Source organism: Ammodytes marinus (assembly GCF_949987685.1).
Source record: "Ammodytes marinus genome assembly, chromosome: 5".
Classification (NCBI taxonomy): domain Eukaryota; kingdom Metazoa; phylum Chordata; class Actinopteri; order Uranoscopiformes; family Ammodytidae; genus Ammodytes; species Ammodytes marinus.
Window position 1 is genome coordinate 22,175,298 of NC_137234.1, and position 23,540 is coordinate 22,198,837.

The following is a 23,540-nucleotide window of genomic DNA, read 5'->3' on the forward strand; positions in this document are numbered from 1 at the left end:
AACCATGTGACTGTTGTTTGTAAATGTATGGATTAAAATATTGTTTACCAACCGTGATATCATAAGTCAAACAAAATCAAAATTATGTGAAGCAAAATCATTTGTACTACTTTTTTAGAAGTATATTTGGCAGAGGTGTACTTTTAATGTCTTGCCAAATGAATTAAAAGCCTTTTACTTTTGTAACTAACCTTGAGTGCCTAGACTCGGTATGTTTATGACTATTTTTGGTCCTAACTCTTTCCTACTTTCTGCTATATTTGTGTTGATGGTCTTGAATCTACAATAACAACCCATTTATTAAGCAGTTAATGCATGATTGTTGTGTGTTTTGAATGTAGGGCCACACAATTAATTTTCATATAGAGTTGTGAATTCTTAGGAGGATATAGCCTATGTGTGGGTTAAATGTAAAATAATATTCATCCTAATTGTGCAGCTGCGGACAATAGCAGAATCATTGCGACTTCTATCCAAACCATAGATAGTAAAGATCCAACCTCACACTTTTTTTTTAAAGATGACATGAATGTGTGGTAGAGTGACCTGTTTTTTGAGGGAGTATTGGGAAGCACAGAACAGAACCACTGACAAAAGAGTCAGGACTCCGAGTTACAATTTGAGGGAACAGTTAAACTTTAAGACACTGGCTGTACGCATGACTGAAATGTCAAATATAGTATCGCCAATTGTATAGATAGATTGTATAGAGATTATATGGAATACAAGAAGCGAATATAATAAATATTTTTATTTTTTTTACTATGGAAAAGGGGTAGGATTAAATAAGTGTATACTTCTTCCTGCTCCTTTTCATGCATATCACATCAATACAGATTATTTTTTTTATTTTTGTGAAGTAATTTAAACATACATTTTGTTTATTGTATTTTTATGCTTTTCATTTTGTTTTGTATTGTTTTTGATATGTGACATAACTTTATGGTGATACATCTGAATTGTGATATCAGAAGTAAAACTTACCCAATTTAAAATTATTAACTGCTTGATTAACAGTGAACTAATCATATTGTTATTGTATCCTACCAATGTGATGCAAAGTCTAAATGTCCCTTTTTTCATAATTTCGATGAAACCTTTCTTATGTGTGACTTTTTCCACGCTTGTTTTTATTTTTCTATCTTACCCAACGTTCCATGTTTATTTATTTTCTGTAGTAACTTTGAGTAAATAGCTTTGCGCAGTAATCACAGCAGACAGGCTGTAAAATAAGTAGAAGGTTAAATATTTGTAAAGAAGCTTGTTGCTCCGCCGCGCATGCGCAGTACACTGGTCCTGTTTGTGAAGAACAGGAAGCGAACAGTTTCAGACAAGGCGCAGATGCTGTTTCTTCTCTCTTCCTCTTCTTTCTGTTAATGAAACTGCGCGACCACCTCGGGTAGTTTAAACGCAAACGAAGGAGAGCCAGCTATCGCGACGGCCTCCCTTTGTGGTTAACTACCTGTAACATTTGAGTCGTCTTGGTAGCTCCGGTTGCTTTGGGTGCGAGGTTTGGGCGTGTTTGAATCTCAAGTGTTGGAGAGACGGACCTCCCCCCTCCTCCTCCTCTTCACTGTGGATGCTAGCTCGAGCTCGGTAGCCCTTTGCATGTCGTTGGACTCCGAGTTAAAAGTTGTGTTTTAGTCTGCTTGTGTAATTTATTGGGAGGTCAGGTTTTAGGAGAAGATGGGATGTACACTGAGCACGGACGACAAGGCGGCGCAGGAGAGGAGCAAGATGATCGACCGGAACCTGCGGGACGACGGGGAGAAGGCTGCCCGGGAGGTGAAGCTGTTGCTGCTCGGTGAGAGAAACACAGGGAGGACGGGGGTCTCGGTCTATTTCCTGGAAAGGGGCTTTTGCACTGCCCCACATTCAAGAGCGTAAACCCATCCGTAAAATGTTAAAACGGGTCCCTATGCCAGAGGCTCCGCTAGCTCAAACCAATGTTGGAGTGGCTGCGTTAGCGTTTGGAAAACTTAACGGGCTGAACTTTGAAGAACAAACAAGTGGTAGTTTGAAACATTTCGGGGCTTCATGTGAATGTTTTTCAGAAGTTAGCTGAAAAGTTTGAGCTGCTGGAGGTATTATCTCTTTCTCAGCGGTTAATTAAGTGGTTGTGAGCTGGCTGTGTGATTAGTTTCTCTCTGCCACCCAGCCCTAAATCGGTAAGCTAATTTGGCTAAACGATTAGCCACTTAGCTTAGCCAGGTTAGCTCCCCGACGTTAGCTTGGATTAGCTCACATAAAGCTCAACGCCAAACGACGTTATCTTTAACCTGTCCGACTCCAAAGTTTCTGGACATCAATCAGATCCAACAGATCATTAAAAAAAATCTTCAAGTTATTGATTATATGAAAACAAAGCCTTAATTGTTATTATAATGCATTAAGACAACCATTAAACCAAGTCTTACAAATGTTAAGACATTGGGAGTGTTATTTGATCAATCAATTTTCTGGCTTTTCAATTAATTAACTGTAAACAATAATTTCCGGCATATTTTTGTATAAATAAATTACAAATGCCTCTTTAATTAACTCCATTCAGATCAGCATGGCATGACTCGATATGGTCACGTAAGGGCACATTATTATTATTATTATTATTATTATTATTATTGACTTTCTAAGTGTGTTTTTGAAGGACCTATTTTTCAACATTTTAATAAGATACTATATTGGAACTCATCTTTTATGAAAAACTTTGCCTCCTACCCAAAGTAGTAGAAGTTGTTCTGTTTTTTTTGTAAAATGGTCTTTCATTTTCAGAATTTAATTTTTTAAAGTCCTAAACTGTAGGAACTCTGTAACGATATCTGTAGTGTAACCGATTGCTTTTGTTATTAGAAATGTAACTGCTGTGGCCAGTTATCTCCCTGTTTAAAATAAACTCTTAACGGACTGAAATTTCAGAACACTGATCTGCCAAACTGCAAATAACTTTCTAATAGATAGAGGTGTAAAAGCTGTTGCTGGGAATATAATTAAATTAAGTGGTGGGTTTAGACGAAATGCTCAACTAGTCCAAATCACTCACTCCAGACCTGAAAAGGCTTGGGAAAAAAGCGAGGTGCACACACAATATTTTTCCAACCACTACCATTAACAATGACATTCAATCTAGTCTATCAATAATGGTGATTGCATCAGCCATCGTTTCAAGGAAAACTGCCACATCTTCCCTCGATTCTGCTCATTACTGGTATATGATGGTCATGGTCGTCTGTCAGGAAAAGACAGGCAAGAGGTTGCATAGCAACCTGTGCAGTCTGGCTGACCGCAATATGCATCTGTGGCAACTGTATACACACAACAGTGACGGCTGGTGCATGCTAACTGGATGTCTACCTGGACCATGCAACAGTATCTTGCTTTACTTTAGTTCATCTGTGCTCAGGCAGGTCTTTTTTCGAACATGTGACAGCGCTGCAATCACAGACACTGAACATTGCTCAGTTCTTCAACGTGTGCGTCATTTGAGATGGACTGATTTGAATTTTCATGGTTGTGTTGTTTTCCCTTGTCACGATTCCCATGAGCACCTGCATGAGGTGTCTGGGATTTGGTTTGAGGATTTGTTTTCTGCTGGGGAAATTACCATTTGTGTTTGAAGTACACATGCATGTATTTCACTTCCACATTTGTGATGTTGGATGTCTTTTATACTATGTGTTTCTGGACAGAGATATGCAGCGCTGCCTCATGTGCTTCTTGCAGTCTGCCGCTCAGTCAAGCATCCCATCGGGGGTGTTCGCATTAATGCAGTAATCTGCAAATGACATGCTCATGAGACAAGTGTTTCGAGTGGGAGGGCCTCAGTTATTGACTGTTTGTTTGCACTACACAAATCATAAAGACTGATTTTTGTATGTGTGTGTGTGTAGCAGCATTTTCATGTAAAAAATAGGCAGAAAAGGTATCACAGGGTTGCTGCAGGCACAGTGTTTATGGTTTGCTGGGGAGATATGTGCGTCTCATATAGCCTGACGGGATTTGTGTTCCCTGGTGTAGCCCTCTCAAAAAAGAAAAGCCTCCTGCTCTCTAGTTCTGGTACAAATCTGAACCATTGTACCTTCCACTTTTTTGGCCATAATTGCCACCCATTAAGCCCTCCTATTTCAGCACACTGAGGTGTGAGTGTATGTTTTGGAAAATCAATTTGAGCATGTTATGATGTTTGCAGTAATATTAGCTATGTATCTGTGGTGCATGGATGTTTATTATGTGGGACAATGAATTGGTGAACAGTTTTCCTCTCTGGAGAGCTGAGAGTCCCTGCATAGGTGCGGTAATTAAAATGTTGTGAGCTCAGCTGAAAACACTGATATATCAGAGGTGGAGAGCTGTATTACAGACTATGTACCAACCTGGTTTTCTGGCTATTTCATATCAATCACAGATTTACACCATTACATGTTTCTTATATTTTTGGTTTTACTTTAAAGGCTGTTATGACCTCACACAGTTTTGTACATTAGTCTCACACAAATCCAATGGTCCATGAAACTTAACAGCTGGAGTCCACCGAGCCAGACTGATTTGGAATGTGTTTGTAACCAAGCAATGTTTAAGCCATTTCAGGAGGATCCACTTAATAAATCCAATTGCACTGTGACCTGGCTAAACTGGAGCTTAGACACTTCTGCACTGCATTCTGTGACTTTGTAGCTTCCGAAGGACTGCGCATTAAAATAAAAATGTCTTATTTGGTTTTGGGTGTGAGATTCATGCTGCCAACATAACCAATTCATTTAACAGCTAATGTGTCATTTTTGGACTGCATAGTTAACATTGATTGCTGTCAATTTAATAATGTATTTAGAGAATTTAGTTTTCGGGTGAATGGGGGGGGGGGATGTTCACTGTAATATTGCAGACAATTGCATACTAATTAAATTTTTCTGTGAAAATGCAACGATTTAAATTAACTTGTACCATCTATCAAACATTTTCTTGAAGAACACAAGATGAGATGCGTTGTAGAGTGACTTGCTTTTTTTAAGGGTTTTGGAAAACATTGATTCATGTAAATATGGCAAAACCTATCTTCTCAATACTCTTATTTGATTCATAATTTTCAGAAATCGATTTCTAAAAAAAATGGTGTTAAATTTTAGCCAACATTTTTACGATAGTTCTTTTGACCATGTCAAGCTGTGGAATGAATGTAGGGGTGGGCGAGCTCTCCCTACATCCCAATGGGCAGGCCTCAAGAACCACATTGACACATCTTGACTGGTAGTGAGTGAGAGAGGTTTTACCGAAGCAATGCTGCAAAACACAACATTGTTTATTGTTTTTATGAGGGCAGAGGTATTTTCAGTTCATTATCAAACTGTGTGACAAATAAGATAATGGTCGACGGCACAGTGTAAGTAAATAATGGGAATCATTGACAGATAAATGAAGCTTCACATCAGAAAACATGTAAACAACAAAAAAAGCTGTATGCATGTAGTGTACTTTTGATGTATCACCAGTCATCCATTAACTTACAGTGAGTTTTTTGGTGGCCATTGTGAATACTGTACATACTAGTAGTAAATGTACTATGAACTAATTCTGCTTCCTGTCTGGTCTCTGTTTCAGGTGCCGGAGAGTCTGGGAAAAGTACAATTGTTAAACAGATGAAGTAAGTCTGGATGGTTAACAAACATTTTAACACAAATCATGGTACTGATGCTTAGTGTTCAGATAGACAGATAATCCTCTACAGCACACAGCAGTCTTTTAATCCCTTTGACTGATGTCAGACAAAACAGAAAGCACATGACACACTTAACTAAACATTCCACATCACCTGATACATCTGTAATCAAGAGATGAGAGACTCGATACTAACTCTCAACTTCTTCACCTACATAATGAAAACTTATTTAATTATTCAGTCAGAAACAAATAGTTTGAATATCACTTAAACACTTCAAGTAAGTTAAAAACTCTCAATCCTTCACACCATCAAAAGCTATTTAAGATGGTTAATACACCAATTATCTTTCAGAAAATAGCTCAACTTATTTATATATATATTTTCAGAATAGTTCACTGGATGGTATGTCTCAAAGCACTATCCACAATGTACCATTCTCGGCCAGTAACTGTCAGTCCATCATAATATATTTAATGAAGAAATCCATGATACGAGTGTTAATGCCTTCTTTGTGTGTGCCAGAATCATCCATGAAGCGGGATACTCAGAGGAGGAGTGTAAGCAGTACAAGGCTGTGGTCTACAGCAACACCATCCAGTCCATTATTGCCATTATCAGAGCTATGGGACGCCTCAAGATTGACTTTTCTGATGCAGCCAGAGCGGTGAGTGTAGGGGGTAAAAAAGGCTGGTATTTAATCTGTTGGCATGCTTGGGAAATTAAAGGTTGTGTGTGTGTATGTGTATATATATACATACACACACACACACACACACACATGTATATATCTCTCTACCTTATGGACAATTTTTTCTCAATCCCCTCGTTTGCAGCAGGGCAGATAGAGCTAGTGTGCTTTAATGCCTCGTTTCCACCGAGTAGAGCGGGTCCTAATCTCAGTACTCCTCCGTAGGGGTACTAGCCGCCTGAAAGGGTGCCCGAAAAGGCGGAGCTACACACTGTCGTCATTTGATTGGTCGAAAGAATCATTTCCGCCATGTGTAGTCATCTCGGCAAGAGTGAAGAGAGGCTTGTGTTTTGGCGAAAATGTGAGCACAGCACTGTTTATTGTGTGGTGTTTTTCCTCGTCAAACACTGTGTCCCACTGCTAGTCACGTAGCTGCCGCAGCCAGCACTGTTCGCTCACTGTCTCTATGAGTTGCACCGAGCCGTCTGTGTGTTTACGCCATAGATAGTAGTAAATACACGCTCGCAACAACACGGGGGGAATAAATAAAGAAGCGGCTGGTTTGACCAAACAAAAACGAGAGACCGCTGGCTTGACCACAGTTGTTCCACAGCCCGATAGTTTGACCCATATTCTGGCGGCGGCTATCGCAGTCCAGCCTAAACCCCGCCCTACCAGTAAGTAGGGCTGGGCGATATGGACCAAATCTTATATCACGATATAGGTAATTTTATATCACGATATGGATATATATCACAATATAGTATTTTTCCTTTAAATTAAATGGATTACAATAACCATACTGAACTTTAATCACATTAGATTATTTTCATCTTTTGCTTGGAACTTCAATTTCCATACAAAAGAGAAACTGGTGCAAAATACCACATCAGTCTGGCTTAGTCAGTCAGTGCAAAATAAAAATTACAGCATCAACCAAATAGCCTACATTTTCTAATTGATAGTAGCCTATATCAAAATAATGAAAGACTTGAATTTTCCTGCAGTATTTGCTCATCTTCATTTTAAAAAGCTGTCAACATTAACTAATGAGCAAATGTCTGGTAATACTTTCACTCCAGCTTCAACACAAATAATATTTTCAAGTTTGACATGTTTTAAAGTTACATAAAACCAGCCTTGCTGGCTGTCTCCAACAATAACAGCACGGGGGTGAAGCCCCGAGTAGGCTAAAGATGTCATTATTAGCCAGCTAGCTCACGAGAGCTAACCCATGAGTTTGCGGCTTAAAACAAGCCAACTCTGCGTCATGGCAACAGCACGCTGAAGCGCCGCACACAGCAGCAAGTTTCCTTTTCCCGATGACATTTTTGACCATTAATACCAGCTGCTCTGCCACCGTGACACGGAGTTGGTTTGTTAACTGTATGGCGCACCGGAGCTAAAAAGCTAGAGCAACAGATGAGGCTTCTTCTGTTGAGGGTAGAGAAGCTGTATTGCAGCCCAGAACTCTGCTGCAGAGCCCCCGTGTGGCGCGGCGGTGTAACTGCAGTGTAACTGTAGCCGACAGCTGCCTCCCGCTCTATCTAAGCTCCCGCCACATGAACTTTTTTTCTCCGCGGTATAAACGGTATGGCCAAATCTCTCCCGGTAGACACTTTCATATCGTCCACGATATGATATCGTCATATTGCCCAGCCCTACCAGTAAGGGTAGGGTCGGCGGTGGAAACACCACCGAGATTCTTAAAAGTGAGCTGTCCCGCTCTGAGCCGCTCCGACCCGACCCGCTCTACTCGGTGGAAACAAGGCATAAGTATCACATTCAGAATGTTTTGTTACAGCACAGGCTTACTGACATGAGAACTGTCTGTGGGTCCTTCAGTTGATGCAGCCACCCTGCTGTGCTGCTGATTAGGACATTTTGAAGTACTTACATGGACAGAGTGTACAGGAGCATTCAGCTACATTTCTGTTCTTGAATTTTGTTGGTTTGTCGGTTTTGCATTCTGTAACTTTATACAGCCCACACTGCAGAGTGTTTTCATTTCTTCTTTTTTCTAAACAGACCCTTGTTTCATTTGGTAAATTTGTTTCTATTTTTTCTTATTTTTCTTCTGGCATAAGAAGATGCTTAGTCATTGCCTCAGCGTGACCAGCCTGGCTCTGTCATTGTGACCAATTTAAATCCCAAATCTTTTCCTTTTTTGATTTTATGCTCTTGCAGATCAAGATCAGAGCATGTTTTGACTACTGACCTGCTTAAGACACCGTGTTGCCTTTTGATATGAAGAATTAAGCAAAGTGTAGTGTTGTGGCTAAATGGACTGGAACAGACAACTAATTTGACTTAAAAAAACTTTTGTGTAAAAACAAATACATAAAATGTCCACGATTCCGTTAAATAATTTTTTTGATAAAATAAACATTATTCATGTGTAACATTTTGTAAACATCATACAAAATACAGACTTAACTGGCATAACTGACTATTAATACATTTGATATGAAAGACTTTTGGATTATGTCTTTAATTGGATGGGGCTATTTCTTGGTAGGATGATGCGAGGCAGCTGTTCGTCCTGGCAGGTTCAGCAGAAGAGGGCTTCATGACAGGGGAACTAGCCGGAGTCATCCAGCGGCTGTGGAAGGACGGAGGAGTTCAGGCCTGCTTCGGCCGCTCCCGCGAGTACCAGCTCAATGACTCTGCAGCTTAGTGAGTCTGCTGCACTGATGCACATACACAACAACTAATGTGGGACTGTACTTGGAAGAATAGCCCTCATTCTAAACTTCTAGTCTGCAAATCCTTTTGTCTTATTATTTTTTTAACGAGTGTCAATCTTTCCTCTCATTCTGTCTCTTGTTGACCTTTCTCTTCCCAAAGCTACCTGAATGACCTGGACCGGGTATCCCACGCTGCTTATGTGCCAACCCAGCAGGATGTGCTGAGGACCAGAGTCAAAACTACTGGTATTGTGGAAACACACTTCACTTTCAAGGACCTTCACTTCAAGTGAGCCAGTTTGTCATTTAGCTGCATTAACATGACGACTAGTGGAGCTCTCTTCTAGTCTTACCACTACACCACGAGCGCCCCAATTTTTGGTATATTCTTTAAAAGCATGTATGTGTGAACTCTCTGCAGAATGTTTGATGTTGGAGGTCAGAGATCAGAGAGGAAGAAGTGGATCCATTGTTTTGAGGGAGTCACGGCCATCATCTTCTGTGTGGCTCTGAGTGACTACGACCTGGTGCTGGCTGAGGACGAGGAGATGGTAACACATTTTGGACACACACATGGCATGATTCTTTTTTGAATTTATTTAAAGCTTCTCCAGTTTGTCACCATTTAAATTGTCTCTCCTTTCTTTCAGAATCGAATGCATGAGAGCATGAAGCTGTTCGACTCCATCTGCAACAACAAGTGGTTCACAGACACCTCCATCATCCTCTTCCTTAACAAGAAAGACCTGTTTGAGGAAAAGATCAAAAAGAGCCCTCTCACAATCTGCTACCCAGAATATGCAGGTGAGCGAGAGAGACCAATACAGAGACATGTATCTGCAGAGCAGGTGTGTGTTGAACATGCAAATACTCTACTCTGTGTTGGTGTTGCATATAAACCATTAAGAACCCCTTTGTATATATAGCGTCTTTAAGTGACAGCATTGAGCTTATTACAAGGCTGGCTATCGGTTCTTGAATCATAAACATATCTTTGACCATACAGTTTCAACAAGTTTTTAGGAATGATTAAACAAGGTAATTTAAATAATAAATTGTTTTTTTTTCGAGTCTTAAAGCCCCACTTTAAAACACACTGACTAACTAACCACGCTAAATATGTGGAAAGTAAAGTTCAAAATAATTTCTCTAAAAACACATTTCATCATTATCAATATAATAATACTTAAAAGGTTTTAAACTATTTTATTTGTAGTGATGTTTGATTTTTAAGACTCGGAGCTGACCTCGCTCATAGTCAGTCTATTTTAAAAACTCTGGCCTCTTGTTGCCACTCAAAGGCGCGGCAGTCTCTACAGATGACAAAACACAGAGATTCTTCTTTTTGCTCTGCTCTTGAACTGTGTGGGCGGCTTCAAGCTTTTCTTCTCAGTTTCACCAATACGTATTGATACATATGTTTAACAGATTTATCCTAATTATCAAAAACTGATTAGACACAAGTGCTGTATGAATTAAAGATAAACCATCTCTCCACACCTGGAGTTTACCTCGATTACTTTGTAAATTACAATGTTTTCTTGGTTTGTTATGATGCTGTGTGGCCACAACGATCAGAACCTCAATTTTATTCAGTCAGAGTACAAACTTGTGTATAGACTTTGAAGAAAAGCGGTGTCTAACTTCTCTGTTCGGCTACACCCTGGTAATGAATCTCACCACAGGAAAGGCAGTTCAGTGTCGATAAAGCAGCTCTACAGCATGCAAGTCCTCAAATGACCCACTGGGCTGAGTAGTGTGTTATGGTGTTTGTTACCTTTAAGGTGCCTTCAAGAGCCCTTTTCATTAGGAGTAACAGTTTTGTGAAAACAACTCTGAAATAGTAGTTTGTTTCCTATTTTGGGAAAAAGCATCACTACCTTCTGCCTGTGGTGCTGTCAAGTGCTTATACAGTTCTTTAGTAATATCTCATCCTGAATAGAATACCCTCTCTTGTTGAACATCTGTTGCTTCAGACATAAAATACCCCAATACCACCGACGTGTTGCTTTTGACAGGGACAAAATTATCCAGTGTTTCTAAAGGTTTTTTTCCACACCAAGAATGTTAAGTTTTCCTTACACTTCATGTGTTTGGTGTTAGTTGGCCTATACATAGTTTTCTTAGGCCGCTTCTGATTGGTGAGCGTGCATGGTAGCCGAAGAGCACATGACATTTTAAAACTACTAGAGTTTAAACCATTGATCATATCGACGATTCACTGCACTGCATAATGTATATCCTTAATACTCCCATTTTTAAGTACGCATTAGTTTGATTAAAATCTCCACTCTAAATCACTCGCTACTGTATAAGTACACCACTGGTATTATACAATGACGTCATACCTAGTGGTGATTTTGTCGTGGACTGGTGTTACTAACATATTGCCTCTGTACGTTAATCAGGCAGCAAAATTATAAGTAAACCCTTTCAATTTAATGTTGTTCAGTACAACTACACCACCACTCACTATGACCTTGGCAAGAAGCATAGATTACATGGAATTCCCACCTTCTTCAATGTCTAGTGCAACTTGCAACTCCAAGACACTCTGTCCTAATTCTGTTAGCTTTGCATTTGTCCTTAAGGCTCTAACACCTACGAGGAGGCAGCAGCTTACATTCAGTGCCAGTTTGAGGACCTGAACAAGAGAAAGGACACCAAGGAGATCTACACCCACTTTACCTGTGCCACTGACACCAAGAACGTGCAGTTTGTGTTCGATGCCGTTACCGACGTCATCATCAAAAACAACCTGAAGGACTGTGGCCTTTTCTAAAGGTAACAGGGGCTGCTTACAGGTCATACCGGACCTGTTAGTTGTGGAGTCACATTTTTCTCCTCTAATAACAGTGGTTTAACTTTTCCTCTTCTTTGTGTTCAGACAGCACGGTGGCCGGCTTACCAAGTGACTTTATTCAAGCGGACTCTGACTGGAGGGAACTTCATGGACCTAGCTGAGAATGTCACTTTTAACCTCTTATTAACTTATGTTCATCTCTAAAAGTTTTAAAGACGGTGTGTAGAAAAAACATTTTGTGTAAAGTATTTGTACAACTGTCTATGGCGGGGGATTTTTTCACAGTTTTTAAAATGTGCTTGTTTTACCTTTTTATTATCATTATTTTAAATTTTTATATAAAAGAGAGGGCCTTGTCTTTTTTTTTTTTTTGTCCATGAATGAATTTTTTTTTGTTTGTAGGTGCTTGTGCCATGCATGCCTTAGTTGCAGTGTTTTCTTTTTGTTGAGTTAGTGGTTAGGTTAATGTAGATGTTACCATTGAACTCTTCGCAAGTCCCTCCACCCCCGTGCCCATATATCTCTTTCTTTCTGATTTATTTCATTGTTTCCTTATTTTTGCCTCCTTGGACAGACATTGTAAGACCAAGTTTCTCTGTAGACCAATTCACTCTGACTCTGACATACTGTGAGAGCTCTGTAAACCTTTTCCAATATGTTTTTTGCAAGTGTGGGAGACTTTTCGATTGAGGCCAAAAGTCAGTATGAATGTGAGAGAGAATGTTTGCACAATATAAAACAAAGGGACTTTATTCCTCTACTTGTCATCCTCTTTCAAAGTTTTATTTTTCTAAGCGACCAAAAAAGAGCTACTCTCTAATTAGTGAGTGCATGATGTTAGTGTGCCGCTACAAACTGCAACATTCCTGATTGAATCATGAAGTTAAGAGAAGCTTTGAAAAGAGGATGTCAATGGCGGCCTTGTAGCAGACAGTAGGACCATATAGATCTGTGTTCAGTGCATAGACGGACGGAAAGGTGGCTGGATTCAAGTGCACTGTTATTGATCATGATCTGTGACGGTTTCAAGTTACAAATCCCCCCTAGACCCCTACCCTCTGTTTTCATTGGATCGGCACATTAGTGGACTAATCTCCATGATTTTGCTAATAAAAGAGCTGCTATGGTAAGACCATGGCAACTTATGCAATAAACACACTTTGTCGTTTTGTGTGGGAATGTTTGGAATGTGTAGAAGTATTTAATGTGAATTATTTATCACTTACCTTGATTATAATAATCAATGTTATATATTACCTTTCATCATCATGCACACATATTATTCAAATGAAATTAACCAATCAGCACTAAGTAAAACATTAAGGACATCCCCTATTACCTTAATACCTGGGGTTTTACTGAAGGAAACTGCTTTCCTTCCATGGAAGCTGTGGTGACAATCTAAAACTTGCGCTTACGGTATGCTGAGGGTCATGTTTTGTGCACTTCTCCACTGCATTTCTGAAGCTAAGGCTTAGGAGAAGCAATTTCAAGAGCCAAAACAATTTGGCAGGATGTCTAAAGGTTCTTATTTCACACAAATCTCCAGGTTTTTCAAAAATCGCAATACATTTTTTCAGCATTCAAGCCAAGTATTAATTTACACTGGTCTAGGACATAAGTAGACCTCGGAAAACAAAGGGCTAATGTGTTCTTAACATTTCCATATCAAACACTTTGGTATAATTGATCTTCTGGCACATTTAAAATAGGTTTTATAGTAATATATGTATAATCTGGGAAAATACCTCTAGACCCCAGAGGGTTAAAAGGATAGAAATAAACATTTTAAACAAGATTTCTTAGACAAATTTCACTTTTAAAATGTACATTTTGGACTACATCTGCCGTCTAGTATCAGACTGCAAATAAAATCATTCTGCACAGTGAAACTCAAACAATGTTTTGAGTAGAGGGGGACCTTCAATTATTCGAAACGTGAAAGCCAGTGCAGGATGAGGGTTTAATAGCGTCTGCCTGCACTGTTGTGTTCAACAGTAAATAGTGCCTTCTAGTGGTCACTGTGAGCAACTGCATGTAATGACCAAGACATGCTGCTCGATGGTTCCTTCTAGTGGTCACTGTGAAAAACTGCATATAATAGTTAATACTGATGGCTGCTTGATGGTCATAAAGGAGACAAATGACGAACATGTTATTACCACTTTTATTGTTATTGACATGGATTGTTCCTGACAAAGATCTATTGATCTTTAATATAAAACCTCCATTGAAAATGCCCCAAGATAAAGCCACTACATAATGCTGTACTCATAGATAGTATAATAAACTGAACTGAGTGATTTTCTACCAAGTTGTGGTAAGGGAGAATATTTTCCATTAGTCATTAGCCGATCAACCATCAAGAGAATGAGTTAGAGATGGTGACAGGATTATCAGAACAACTGTTCATTTTCCTTATTTTTATATATTTCACCACCAAATTGATGGCAGCTATCCCACAAATGGGTCACAGTAGTGCCAAGGCTGACTACTGTCTTGCAGACTTAGCTAGGCCATCACAAGCACAATGATTAGGAATTAGCTGACACTATTCTTGGGAGGCATTGTGTGATTTAAAAGCGAACTGCAGAGTCATTAAGCTAATCCAAAAAGCCCTCCCAGAGGGATCAAACGGTTTGGATGTGACGTTTAAATGGAGGTGCACTAGAGGAAAGAGGAGAGAATGATCATCTTAATGATTGTGATCTAGTCACTGCAGCTGACATGGGAAGGAAGTAAAAACAGGAGTCCATTCCACACTATACATCTTGTTCAAAGAAACTCTTTGAAATCAAACGGCCTACTAATAATCAGCTTGTTTCTTGATCTGTAGCTAAACAAAAACGATAAATCAATGAGAATGTATAAAATTATCACTGATAAATGTATAATAATATTGTGTTGATAGGAGAGGATAGCCTTATGGTCTGACTGATTTAAGGCCGATATTGAAGTTTGGGGTTTACGACAATGTATTTGCTGATATTCTTTTTCATTAAGAGAAAGCGCTGCCATTCCATTTTTGCTCACAGCCTATTCTCACCTGCTTATAGCTAAGGTTCTCTTTCCGTCAGTGGTGTTGGAAAATGAGATAGGTAGCATAAGTGTGCATCCTCTGGAAACACTTCCGTTTACACAATATAATGCAGTGCATGTGTTTTCAAATTGATGAAGATTTTTTCTGTATTTGCTTGTGTTTTTTTTCTTCTATTTGTGTGTGTTTTCTCAAGTGTCTGTGTTGTGTGAGCTCTCAGGGCCACCGTACATTTGACAGCGATTTTCTGTACTTCTATTTCTTGTAAGATATTGTTTGACATACATACATACACTGATACAAGCACATTTTTTATTCCTGTTCCAGTCGGAAAGTCTGGTTGGTATGTTTTATAGTCAGTCTGGACTTTGTACAGGTGTAGTGTACTAAACTTGCAATCACAAGTTTCACTACATAATACAATTTCATTGTGACCATGGAGAAAAAGCCAACACGATTCAGATGCCAATTCCCTAAAGTCTTTCAGTTTAATTCACTTATTCTCTCGCTCTCTCTCTCTCTGTGTGTGTGTGTGTGTGTGTGTGTGTGTGTGTGTGTGTGTGTGTGTGTGTGTGTGTGTGTGTGTGTGTGTGTGTGTGTGTGTGTGTGTGTGTGTGTGTGTGTGTGTGTGTGTGTGTGTGTGTGTGTGTGTGTGTGTGTGGGTGGGTGGGTGGGTGGGCGGGCGTATTTTTTAAACAGTTTTTTAACTGCAGCTCCACTTCAGCACACCCCTGGGTCTCTCATTGTTGCCACTGTGCTGTCAATTTAATTTTTAAGTTTATGTCTTCCAGGCATTATTACTGTTTCAGTAGACATTAGATGATGGTTAATATGTGTTCTGCAGCCTGTCTCTCTTTTTAAGCTCTGTAAATAATATAAAGAAGATAATAGACAGCAGGAGTGTGGTTCCCCCTGTTAAGAGTGTACTGTATGAGTGTCTGTGTGAAGGTGACCCCATTCCCCTCCATCTCTGCCGAGCAATAAAAACAACTTAGTGTGCATTTCTCCCCTAACAGCAAATGCACATAGCAGAGAGTCAATGAGGGAGGCATCAAGCTAAATCCACATAAGCTCTATTGAAATTCCTCTTCTGAGTGCACAGACTGTCTTGAGTTATTGTATTTTTGCCTTCTGTCGTTGGCAGTCTGCTTTGGGATGCTCATTACTTTCTGTCCATAATGATGATACAAATCAATATCCCTTTCTTCCATCTCCCTCCCTTACCCAGCTTTCACAAACACAGTCACATCGAATATACATACAGCACTACTGAGGAATACTGTGTGGAGGCTTCCTTTGCTCACAATCACAACCTTAATAATGCAACTGTTTTATTTTGATCATAAGAATTCTGTCAGAAAGATTTGATGGATTCAGTGCAGCTAATCAGGTTTAAAGATAAAATGGGCACTCTTTTCAAAGCCCTTGGAATAAAGGATGTCATTACAACACTGACAGCAGCTCATGTAAATGTGAAGGAGCTACACTCACTCTGTCTCTTGTCAGGTGGAAAACATTGGTTTGATGTCTGACATGTGACATTTTAGTTTTAGTTGATTCATACATTTGATTCTGTGGACTGAGAAAACCTCTTTATGTTATCATGATTCTTTTTTTTGGTAATAATGGCGTGTGGTATGTATTGTGTTAAGAAATACTAAAAAGGAAAGCTCTGTATCAAGTTCCTGGACTGGACTGTGCTTTCTTTGGTGCTCCAAACCACCTAAGATTACTAGCTTCCATCCTGAGCAACACAGGGTTCGAAACCTCTAGCCATAAAAGTAGGACCCCTTATTCTAACTCTGAGGCTGTTTCTGAGTGTGAGTAGCCATAAAGACACTGAGAGATATTGCCGTACTGTAATGTCAAGAGATAAGCGATGTGTTGCATGAAATGCCTTCAAATGTAGATGCTCCAGCTAAAAGTGTAGACAGTTGATGGCTTTTCTTTTTGTTCTTCTTACAAAGGCCTACTTCTGTCTATAAAGGAAGGTCCAAAATAATGAAATACTGTGATCCAGATATAGATATGAACACAGGATAAAAATGTACTTATGTGACAAAAAAGCTACAAAGTGTTAGATTTGTATTCTTTTGTGAAGGCAGCATCAGCTGATTTAACGATTTGGTACAAGAGTAAGTTTAAATGTGTCTAGTAACAACCTATATACTCTGAGCCCTCCGTAGTAGGCTACGTTATTCCTGAACCCAAAAATATATTATTGTTCAGGCTACAGACCTCTTGAAGGTGCAGTTCTGACATTCACCAGCTGTGGAGCAAAATAAATCAAGGCAACACTTCACTGGCCCTTTGGATTTAAAATCTCTTAATCCAGCTAGTTTTTAGTTCTCTTTCTCCACTGTGGTGAACTATAAAGTCAACAATATGCATCGTAACTGTCTGTATCTGCATAGAATGTACAGTATGACCTAAATGCCAAGACACTAAAGAAAATAAAGTCAAAGTGAATCCACTACTCTTCATGGATTATTTACTGTTTGCAAATGCACAGGGGCGGTTGTGTAGGTTAATGTTGTTTTGTAGAGAGGGTACTCACATTGAAAAATCACAACCGTGTCCCTAAGACACAAACACACACACACACACACACACACACACACACACACGCACACGCACACGCACACACACACACACACACACACACACACACACACACACACACACACACACACACACACAGGCACTGCTGAGTGTGGCAGTAAGAGGGACTGTCATCCTAACTGGATTCAGAGTAGCAGCTCTTGATTTATGTGTTAAATATTGAATGAAACGTTCCCTCAACAGCTCTGGAAAGCCATGTGGCCATGAAAAAGTAATGGCAACAAAAGGATTTGTCATTTTCTGATGGACTTGGATTTATTTCATCATAGCAATCATGTAACCGTGACCAATTTCACCAGGATGAATTTAAAAGTGCGAGCGCACACAGACACACACACACACACACACACACACACACACACACACACACACACACACACACACACACACACACACACACACTCACACACACACACAAAATGTGATTCAGTGTCCTATTTTTTCACTTTTTTAAATGCTCATACAATAAACCTTTAAAAATGTTGATGAATTAAGGTTTATTTATAACAGACCAGTGATCCGTGGCTACAGAGGAGTACAGGTGAGTTAACAGTTAAAGTTTCAGAAGCTTGTTGTGTGTGGAAGCACTGAAAATCCTGTTTTCATTTTGGCTGTATAAAAACAGGACTGATAGTGCTTGTAGTGTTGCATGTGCTAGTGCGTATAACATAGTTAAACTACCCTGCAAGATAAGGTAGTAGGGCTTGAATAACCCAAGAGTAGTTACTGTTTTAAAACAGTAACTACTCTTTTTCGGAACAGTAGCTACTCTTTTTAAAACAGTAACTACTCTTTTTAAAACAGTAACTACTCTTTTTAAAACAGTAACTACTCTTTTTAAAACAGTAACTACTCTTTTTAAAACAGTAACTACTCTTTTTTGTGTTCCTTATTGTAAAGTGTTGTCGGGCACATAGCATCTGAATTTCAGCAGGAAACCATGGCTCACCTCCAGTCAGAGACCTGCAACGAGACTATTTTCAAACTGTAGCCTAACCATGCTCTTTTCCCTTGTGACTTAGTTAAAGAATATGTTTATTAATTCATCTTTATCTTCTTTGTCATACATTATTCGTCTGGAACCATTTAGTCCAACTATGGATACATTAAAGTAGCCTATGCATTGCATGTTGCATATCATCTGAAAGGTATGCATTAATTCTCTGTAAAATACTATTTCCTTAAATATGTGATAGCATACTGCATGCTGGGACTTAAAGGAACAACAACAACTAAAAGAAAATGTCCCAAAATTCCACAAACATGGTTGCAGGTAAGGTGATGTTTGTATAAACCAAGGTATAAACTGATGTTCCCTCTATGTGATCACACAGTTAACCCGAGGAAGAGCTCCCGGCAGTATAGTGGGGGTGAAGCGCCTCTGTGCTATTTCCCCTCCTCTCCATCCTTTCACGCCGAACCAGAACCATTCATCTCTCCCCTCCTTCAGGCTTCACATCCGGGTCATTCGACAGTATCTGTCTCTTGCGTCTGTGAGCCTGACATAGTATTTCACCCGCCGCCGTGCTGTACTGCAGCCCTCTGCCCGACTGCGCGGCTCGCCGAGCGGACACTGCGCGTGGCGTGCACCGGTGATGTTGCAGACACGGGCGCTGTAAAGCTGCAGCCGGTCGCACAAAGGCAGGGATGAGACGATAGGTGGCTTCTCTTTTGGGCTAGCCCGCGGTGGTTAACTCGCCTTAACGATGTCTAAGAGCCTCAAGAAGAAAAACCACTGGACCAACAAAGTCCACGAAGCGGTGATAACCCGGGGAAAGGACGGGGAGCTAGGGTTCGAGCTGAAGGGGGGCGCGGAGAACGGCCAGTTCCCTTACTTCGGCGAGGTGAAGCAGGGGAAGGGGCTGATCCAGAGCGGCAAACTGGCCCAGGATGAGCTGCTGCTGGAGGTCAACAACATGCCAGTGGCAGGACTCACCACCCGGGACGTGCTGGCCGTGATTAAACACTGCAAAGACCCGGTCCGCCTCAAATGTGTAAAGCAAGGTGAGATGTGATGAACACGAGAGGGGCCAGAAGCGCACCGCCGCGCGGAATTATGAGGCGGGGAGGAGTGTGTGTGTGTGTATGTGTGTGTGTAGCTGCTGGTTGATTAAGATGTAATTTTTGCAGTCATCTGTCAGTCTGAACTAAAGGGAGAAGCCGTACCTTTGGGCTTTGGTGGACAAAGCACAAGCCTATTCAGGGCCTGTCTGTTTGGTAAATGTGGGCTAATTACGAGTCGTTATGATGGGTTCAGTCCAGCATGATCAGTAACTATAATATTATATAGCAGCAGCCTGGAGCAACCGCCGTTTGTTTATCACAGTGTCGCTGGTTCGATGCCACAGCCTGGAGGGGGTGTGTCCGTTTAGGCGTCACGCCACAAACCTGCGGTTTTCCGAGGACAGAGCTCGTTTTACCAAACATGCCTGCACCGATGATACACTGTTTTCCTCTTTGCTGCTGTCCAATCTGAGCAGACAGACATACTTTAAACACACACACACACACACACACACACACACACACACACACACACACACACACACACACACACACACACACACACAAACACGCACACGCACACACACACACACACACACACACACACACACACACACACACACACACACACACACACACACACACACACACACACACACACACACACACACACACCACACACACACACACAGTCTTGTTGGCTGCAGGACCAGACTGTCAGGACTATTGTTATTACATCGTAATTAGGCACTGATGAATTATTGAATCTGTGTAGCCTAATTACTGTTGAGGCTGCTTTCATATTGATCAGCTCTGTTGTCAACACGTTTGCTTGCTTTAATCCTGCCTTAAGTTCGTTCACAAGTGGAAAATGTGTGTGCAGGTCTCTTGCAGACAGTGGTGGTCTGAGGAGCCTTGGAGTGTTTTGTTATTGTCAGCCGGTGCAGTGTTTTGTTTAATTTACCGTGGCCCCTTGAAGCTGCCGGCTTGTTGTAATGTTTCTGAGCAGAACTGGATTCACGACAACAGTGTTGACTGAGTGACCTGCTTCTGTCATCCCGTGTAAGAGCAGACAGGGTCAAAGCAGGACTTGGATGAAGGAACAACAGAGGAGATGGTTATCACGGCACCCTCTCAGGCTCAGCTCAAGTCCCAGAAGAAAGGGCTGCATCCTCATCCATTAAACCAGCATTACATAGCCATAAGTCAAATTTCAAATCAAATCCACTTTTATTTTTTTCGCAGAGGATTTGTCTTCACACTCTTGACCTGACTGCCCGCTCTCAATCTCAGTCTTTCCAAAGGGTTGCGTCAATGGGACTGATTATTGAGTTATAGCTGCGTACACAGTGAGAGTGCTGTCTTGTGATGTGCAAGGGGTTAAATGCTAATATGCATGTATCTCAGACAGCTCTATTCTCTCCCTGCGCCCCTCCCCTCCTCCCTCTTATCCATTTAAACATGAGTGTATCTGTTTATTGAACCACCCACATCACACTGTTCTCCAGCTGAATGTTGTCTTATGCTTATGCTTAGAACGTCATTGAGAACTCTGCTGTTTGTGTACAGCTTGTTGTCCCTCTTTCACTAAATACTTTTGGTTCTTGTCCCCTCCATCTCCATCTCCCTCTCTCTTTCTCGTGCTGTCATATTCATATTTGACTCCCATCCGGTTTATTTATGGCAGTTTGCTTGCTGACAGTTGCTGACACACTCGCGGCCCGCTGAGGAATCATCTAGAAGAGGTCCAGTCCCCTCTGCTCAGAGGACACAAACACACACATACACATACACATACACATACACATACACATACACATACACACGATGGATAGATGGATGGATGTCTTGTCTGGGGTATAGAATCATGTCTGTGCAACCATGCAAACATGGACAAACACACACATGTACAGTCAGATTTTTAAAAAGAGTATTTTCAGTCAGGTGGAACCTGTCCCTGAGGGAATACAGCGGTGACACATCTGCACTTCCAATTTTATAACACAGGACAGGACACTGCTTTTTAGGTGTGGTGGTATTATACAACCTTTTTTTGGGACAAACCTGTGTTATTTGTGGTGCTGCTGCATTCTCAACCCACTTCTGGGCCAGACTGAGCCAACGACACAGACGGTATCTTTTCCTGTGTTGGCAAGTTTTTATTTCACCATGCAGGTGCACCTCTGCGTATCCCATCCAATAGTGTCCATAGGCATCTCGTGCTATATAACTAGCCATTAAATCAATTACTAAATCAGTCACGTCACTACTCTAGTTTTGCAGAGAAATGGCTAAAATGCAATGTAGGATTTCCAGGAAAGAAACATTGTTGGAGCATGCATCTCAAGAGAGCTCTTATTTATTCACCACCTGCTGGTGTGTGTGTGTGCTGGTGTGTGTGTGTGTGTGTGTGTGTGTGTGTGTTTGTGTATTTGTGTTCAAGGGTTTCAGTTCTCTGTCATCTAAATGGCTGTGCTATAAATAAATCTCAACCAATAGTTCACAACAAGATTTCTACATTTCCGCAAGTATACTCTGCACCCTTTACTATCTAATGAGAGGGCCTTTATCACACAGGACATTTTGACGTGTCACAGTAGGAAAATAATAAAATGATGGCTGATAGATTTAGCTGCTTTCTGGAGGTTTGTCCATGCTAGCTCACTGTTACTGAGCTATTTTAATGGATCCAACCATCATGAATAGCATCTGTGGTTTTCAAACTATATAACAAGTCAAAATTTCTGCCGCAAAACTTCAATTAGTGTAATCATTCATTTCTCCTGTATGCACACTCGGCTGTTTTTAAACATGAATGATAAGAAAACTTTAAAATACATTTGCAACTTTAAAACATATACTTATAGATTTTCTTTCAAATGCTGGTTTTGCAAATTAGTTATTGGCCAAGTCCGTCTGTGTGTAATTATCTGATAAGCATCTCTCGTCCGCGCTCATCTCCCCATCAGTGCCGAAGCAGGAGTGAAGTGCAACCAGCTGCTCGGCTCAGTGAGGCAGATTTCTAAAAGTGCCATGAAGATCATAACTGCTGAGAGGTGTTAGAACAGTATGGAGAGGTGGGGAGTGTGAATGAGTTTGTTTGTGTGTGTGTGTGTGTGTGTGTGTGTGTGTGTGTGTGTGTGTGTGTGTGTGTGTGTGTGTGTGTGTGTGTGTGTGTGTGTGTGTGTGTGTGTGTGTGTGTGTGTGTGTGTGTGTGTGTGTGTGTGTGTGTGTGTGAGAGAGAGAGAGGGAGCGAGGGCTTGTGTGTTTTTTTTGTGTGTGGAAGTGAGAAATAGAGGTGGAATCTTAAGACAAGAGTATGGTGAAGGTGTGAGAATACGCACTTTGGGAAACAGAACATTCTATCTTTGGATTTTTTCATCTTGTCACTGGCAGAATCTTTGTTTGTAAATATCTAAATAAATTATAATCAGAACATAAGTATTTTTTTCTATAATCACAAGGTGTCTTTGTCTGTGCTGACGTGTCATACTGACTTGTACAATAGACAATTTTTTTAATGGATACCCTTGTTTTTTTTCCTTTTTACCCATAACGAAGCAACATGTTTGTAGGACATTGTACTAGAATTATTTAAATTTTTATTTATTTTTAAGATTTTTTTTGCTTTATTGATAGTGTAGAGACAGAGTTGAAATGGGGCAGAGAGGGGAGTGACATGCAGAAAACGACCGCGGGCTGGAATCGAACCCGGGTCCGCTGCCTGCCGAGGCCCATGGGGGGGACGCCCTACCAACTGAGCTAAGGGCGGCCCCCTTTTGTACTAGAATCATTTCATCGTCACATTACAGAGATGCTTCTCAATTTAGATTTTCTTGTTTTTTCTCATTACTTGGAAAATAGGAAAACAATTGAAACACTTTTTTTAATGACATTTGTGTCCACCTCTAAAAAAAATATATAAAATATAAATAATATTTTGTCAGATAAAGCTATTGCAAAAATACAGTGCTATAAATAATATTAATGTCAGCTATATTGGTCTTGCATTTTGCATACAATAAGATTATATCGTGGCCATCAAC

The 23,540-nt window shown here is 40.5% G+C and overlaps 2 protein-coding genes across 2 annotated transcripts in view; both read left to right on the top strand.

The window, feature by feature from the left end:
• Window positions 1–1,311: 1,311 nt before the first annotated feature.
• On the top strand, window positions 1,312–12,979 carry LOC307250660 (guanine nucleotide-binding protein G(i) subunit alpha-1). Its single transcript, XM_080027795.1, has 9 exons — window positions 1,312–1,804; window positions 5,593–5,635; window positions 6,176–6,317; window positions 8,860–9,017; window positions 9,189–9,317; window positions 9,450–9,579; window positions 9,679–9,832; window positions 11,620–11,812; window positions 11,916–12,979. The coding sequence occupies exons 1-8, from the start codon at window positions 1,687–1,689 to the stop codon at window positions 11,808–11,810; spliced, it is 1,065 nt and encodes a 354-aa protein (XP_079883921.1). The 5' UTR covers window positions 1,312–1,686; the 3' UTR covers window positions 11,811–11,812; window positions 11,916–12,979.
• A 6,217-nt stretch (window positions 12,980–19,196) lies between these two features.
• The window catches only part of magi2b (membrane associated guanylate kinase, WW and PDZ domain containing 2b), a gene marked incomplete at its 5' end in the record, with an annotated part of 85,479 nt that continues 81,135 nt past the window's right edge, over window positions 19,197–23,540 (top strand). Inside the window, one exon of the mRNA XM_080028276.1 lies at window positions 19,197–19,494. Coding sequence (XP_079884402.1) covers window positions 19,197–19,494 — 298 coding nt within the window. The remainder of the gene's footprint in view (window positions 19,495–23,540) is intronic.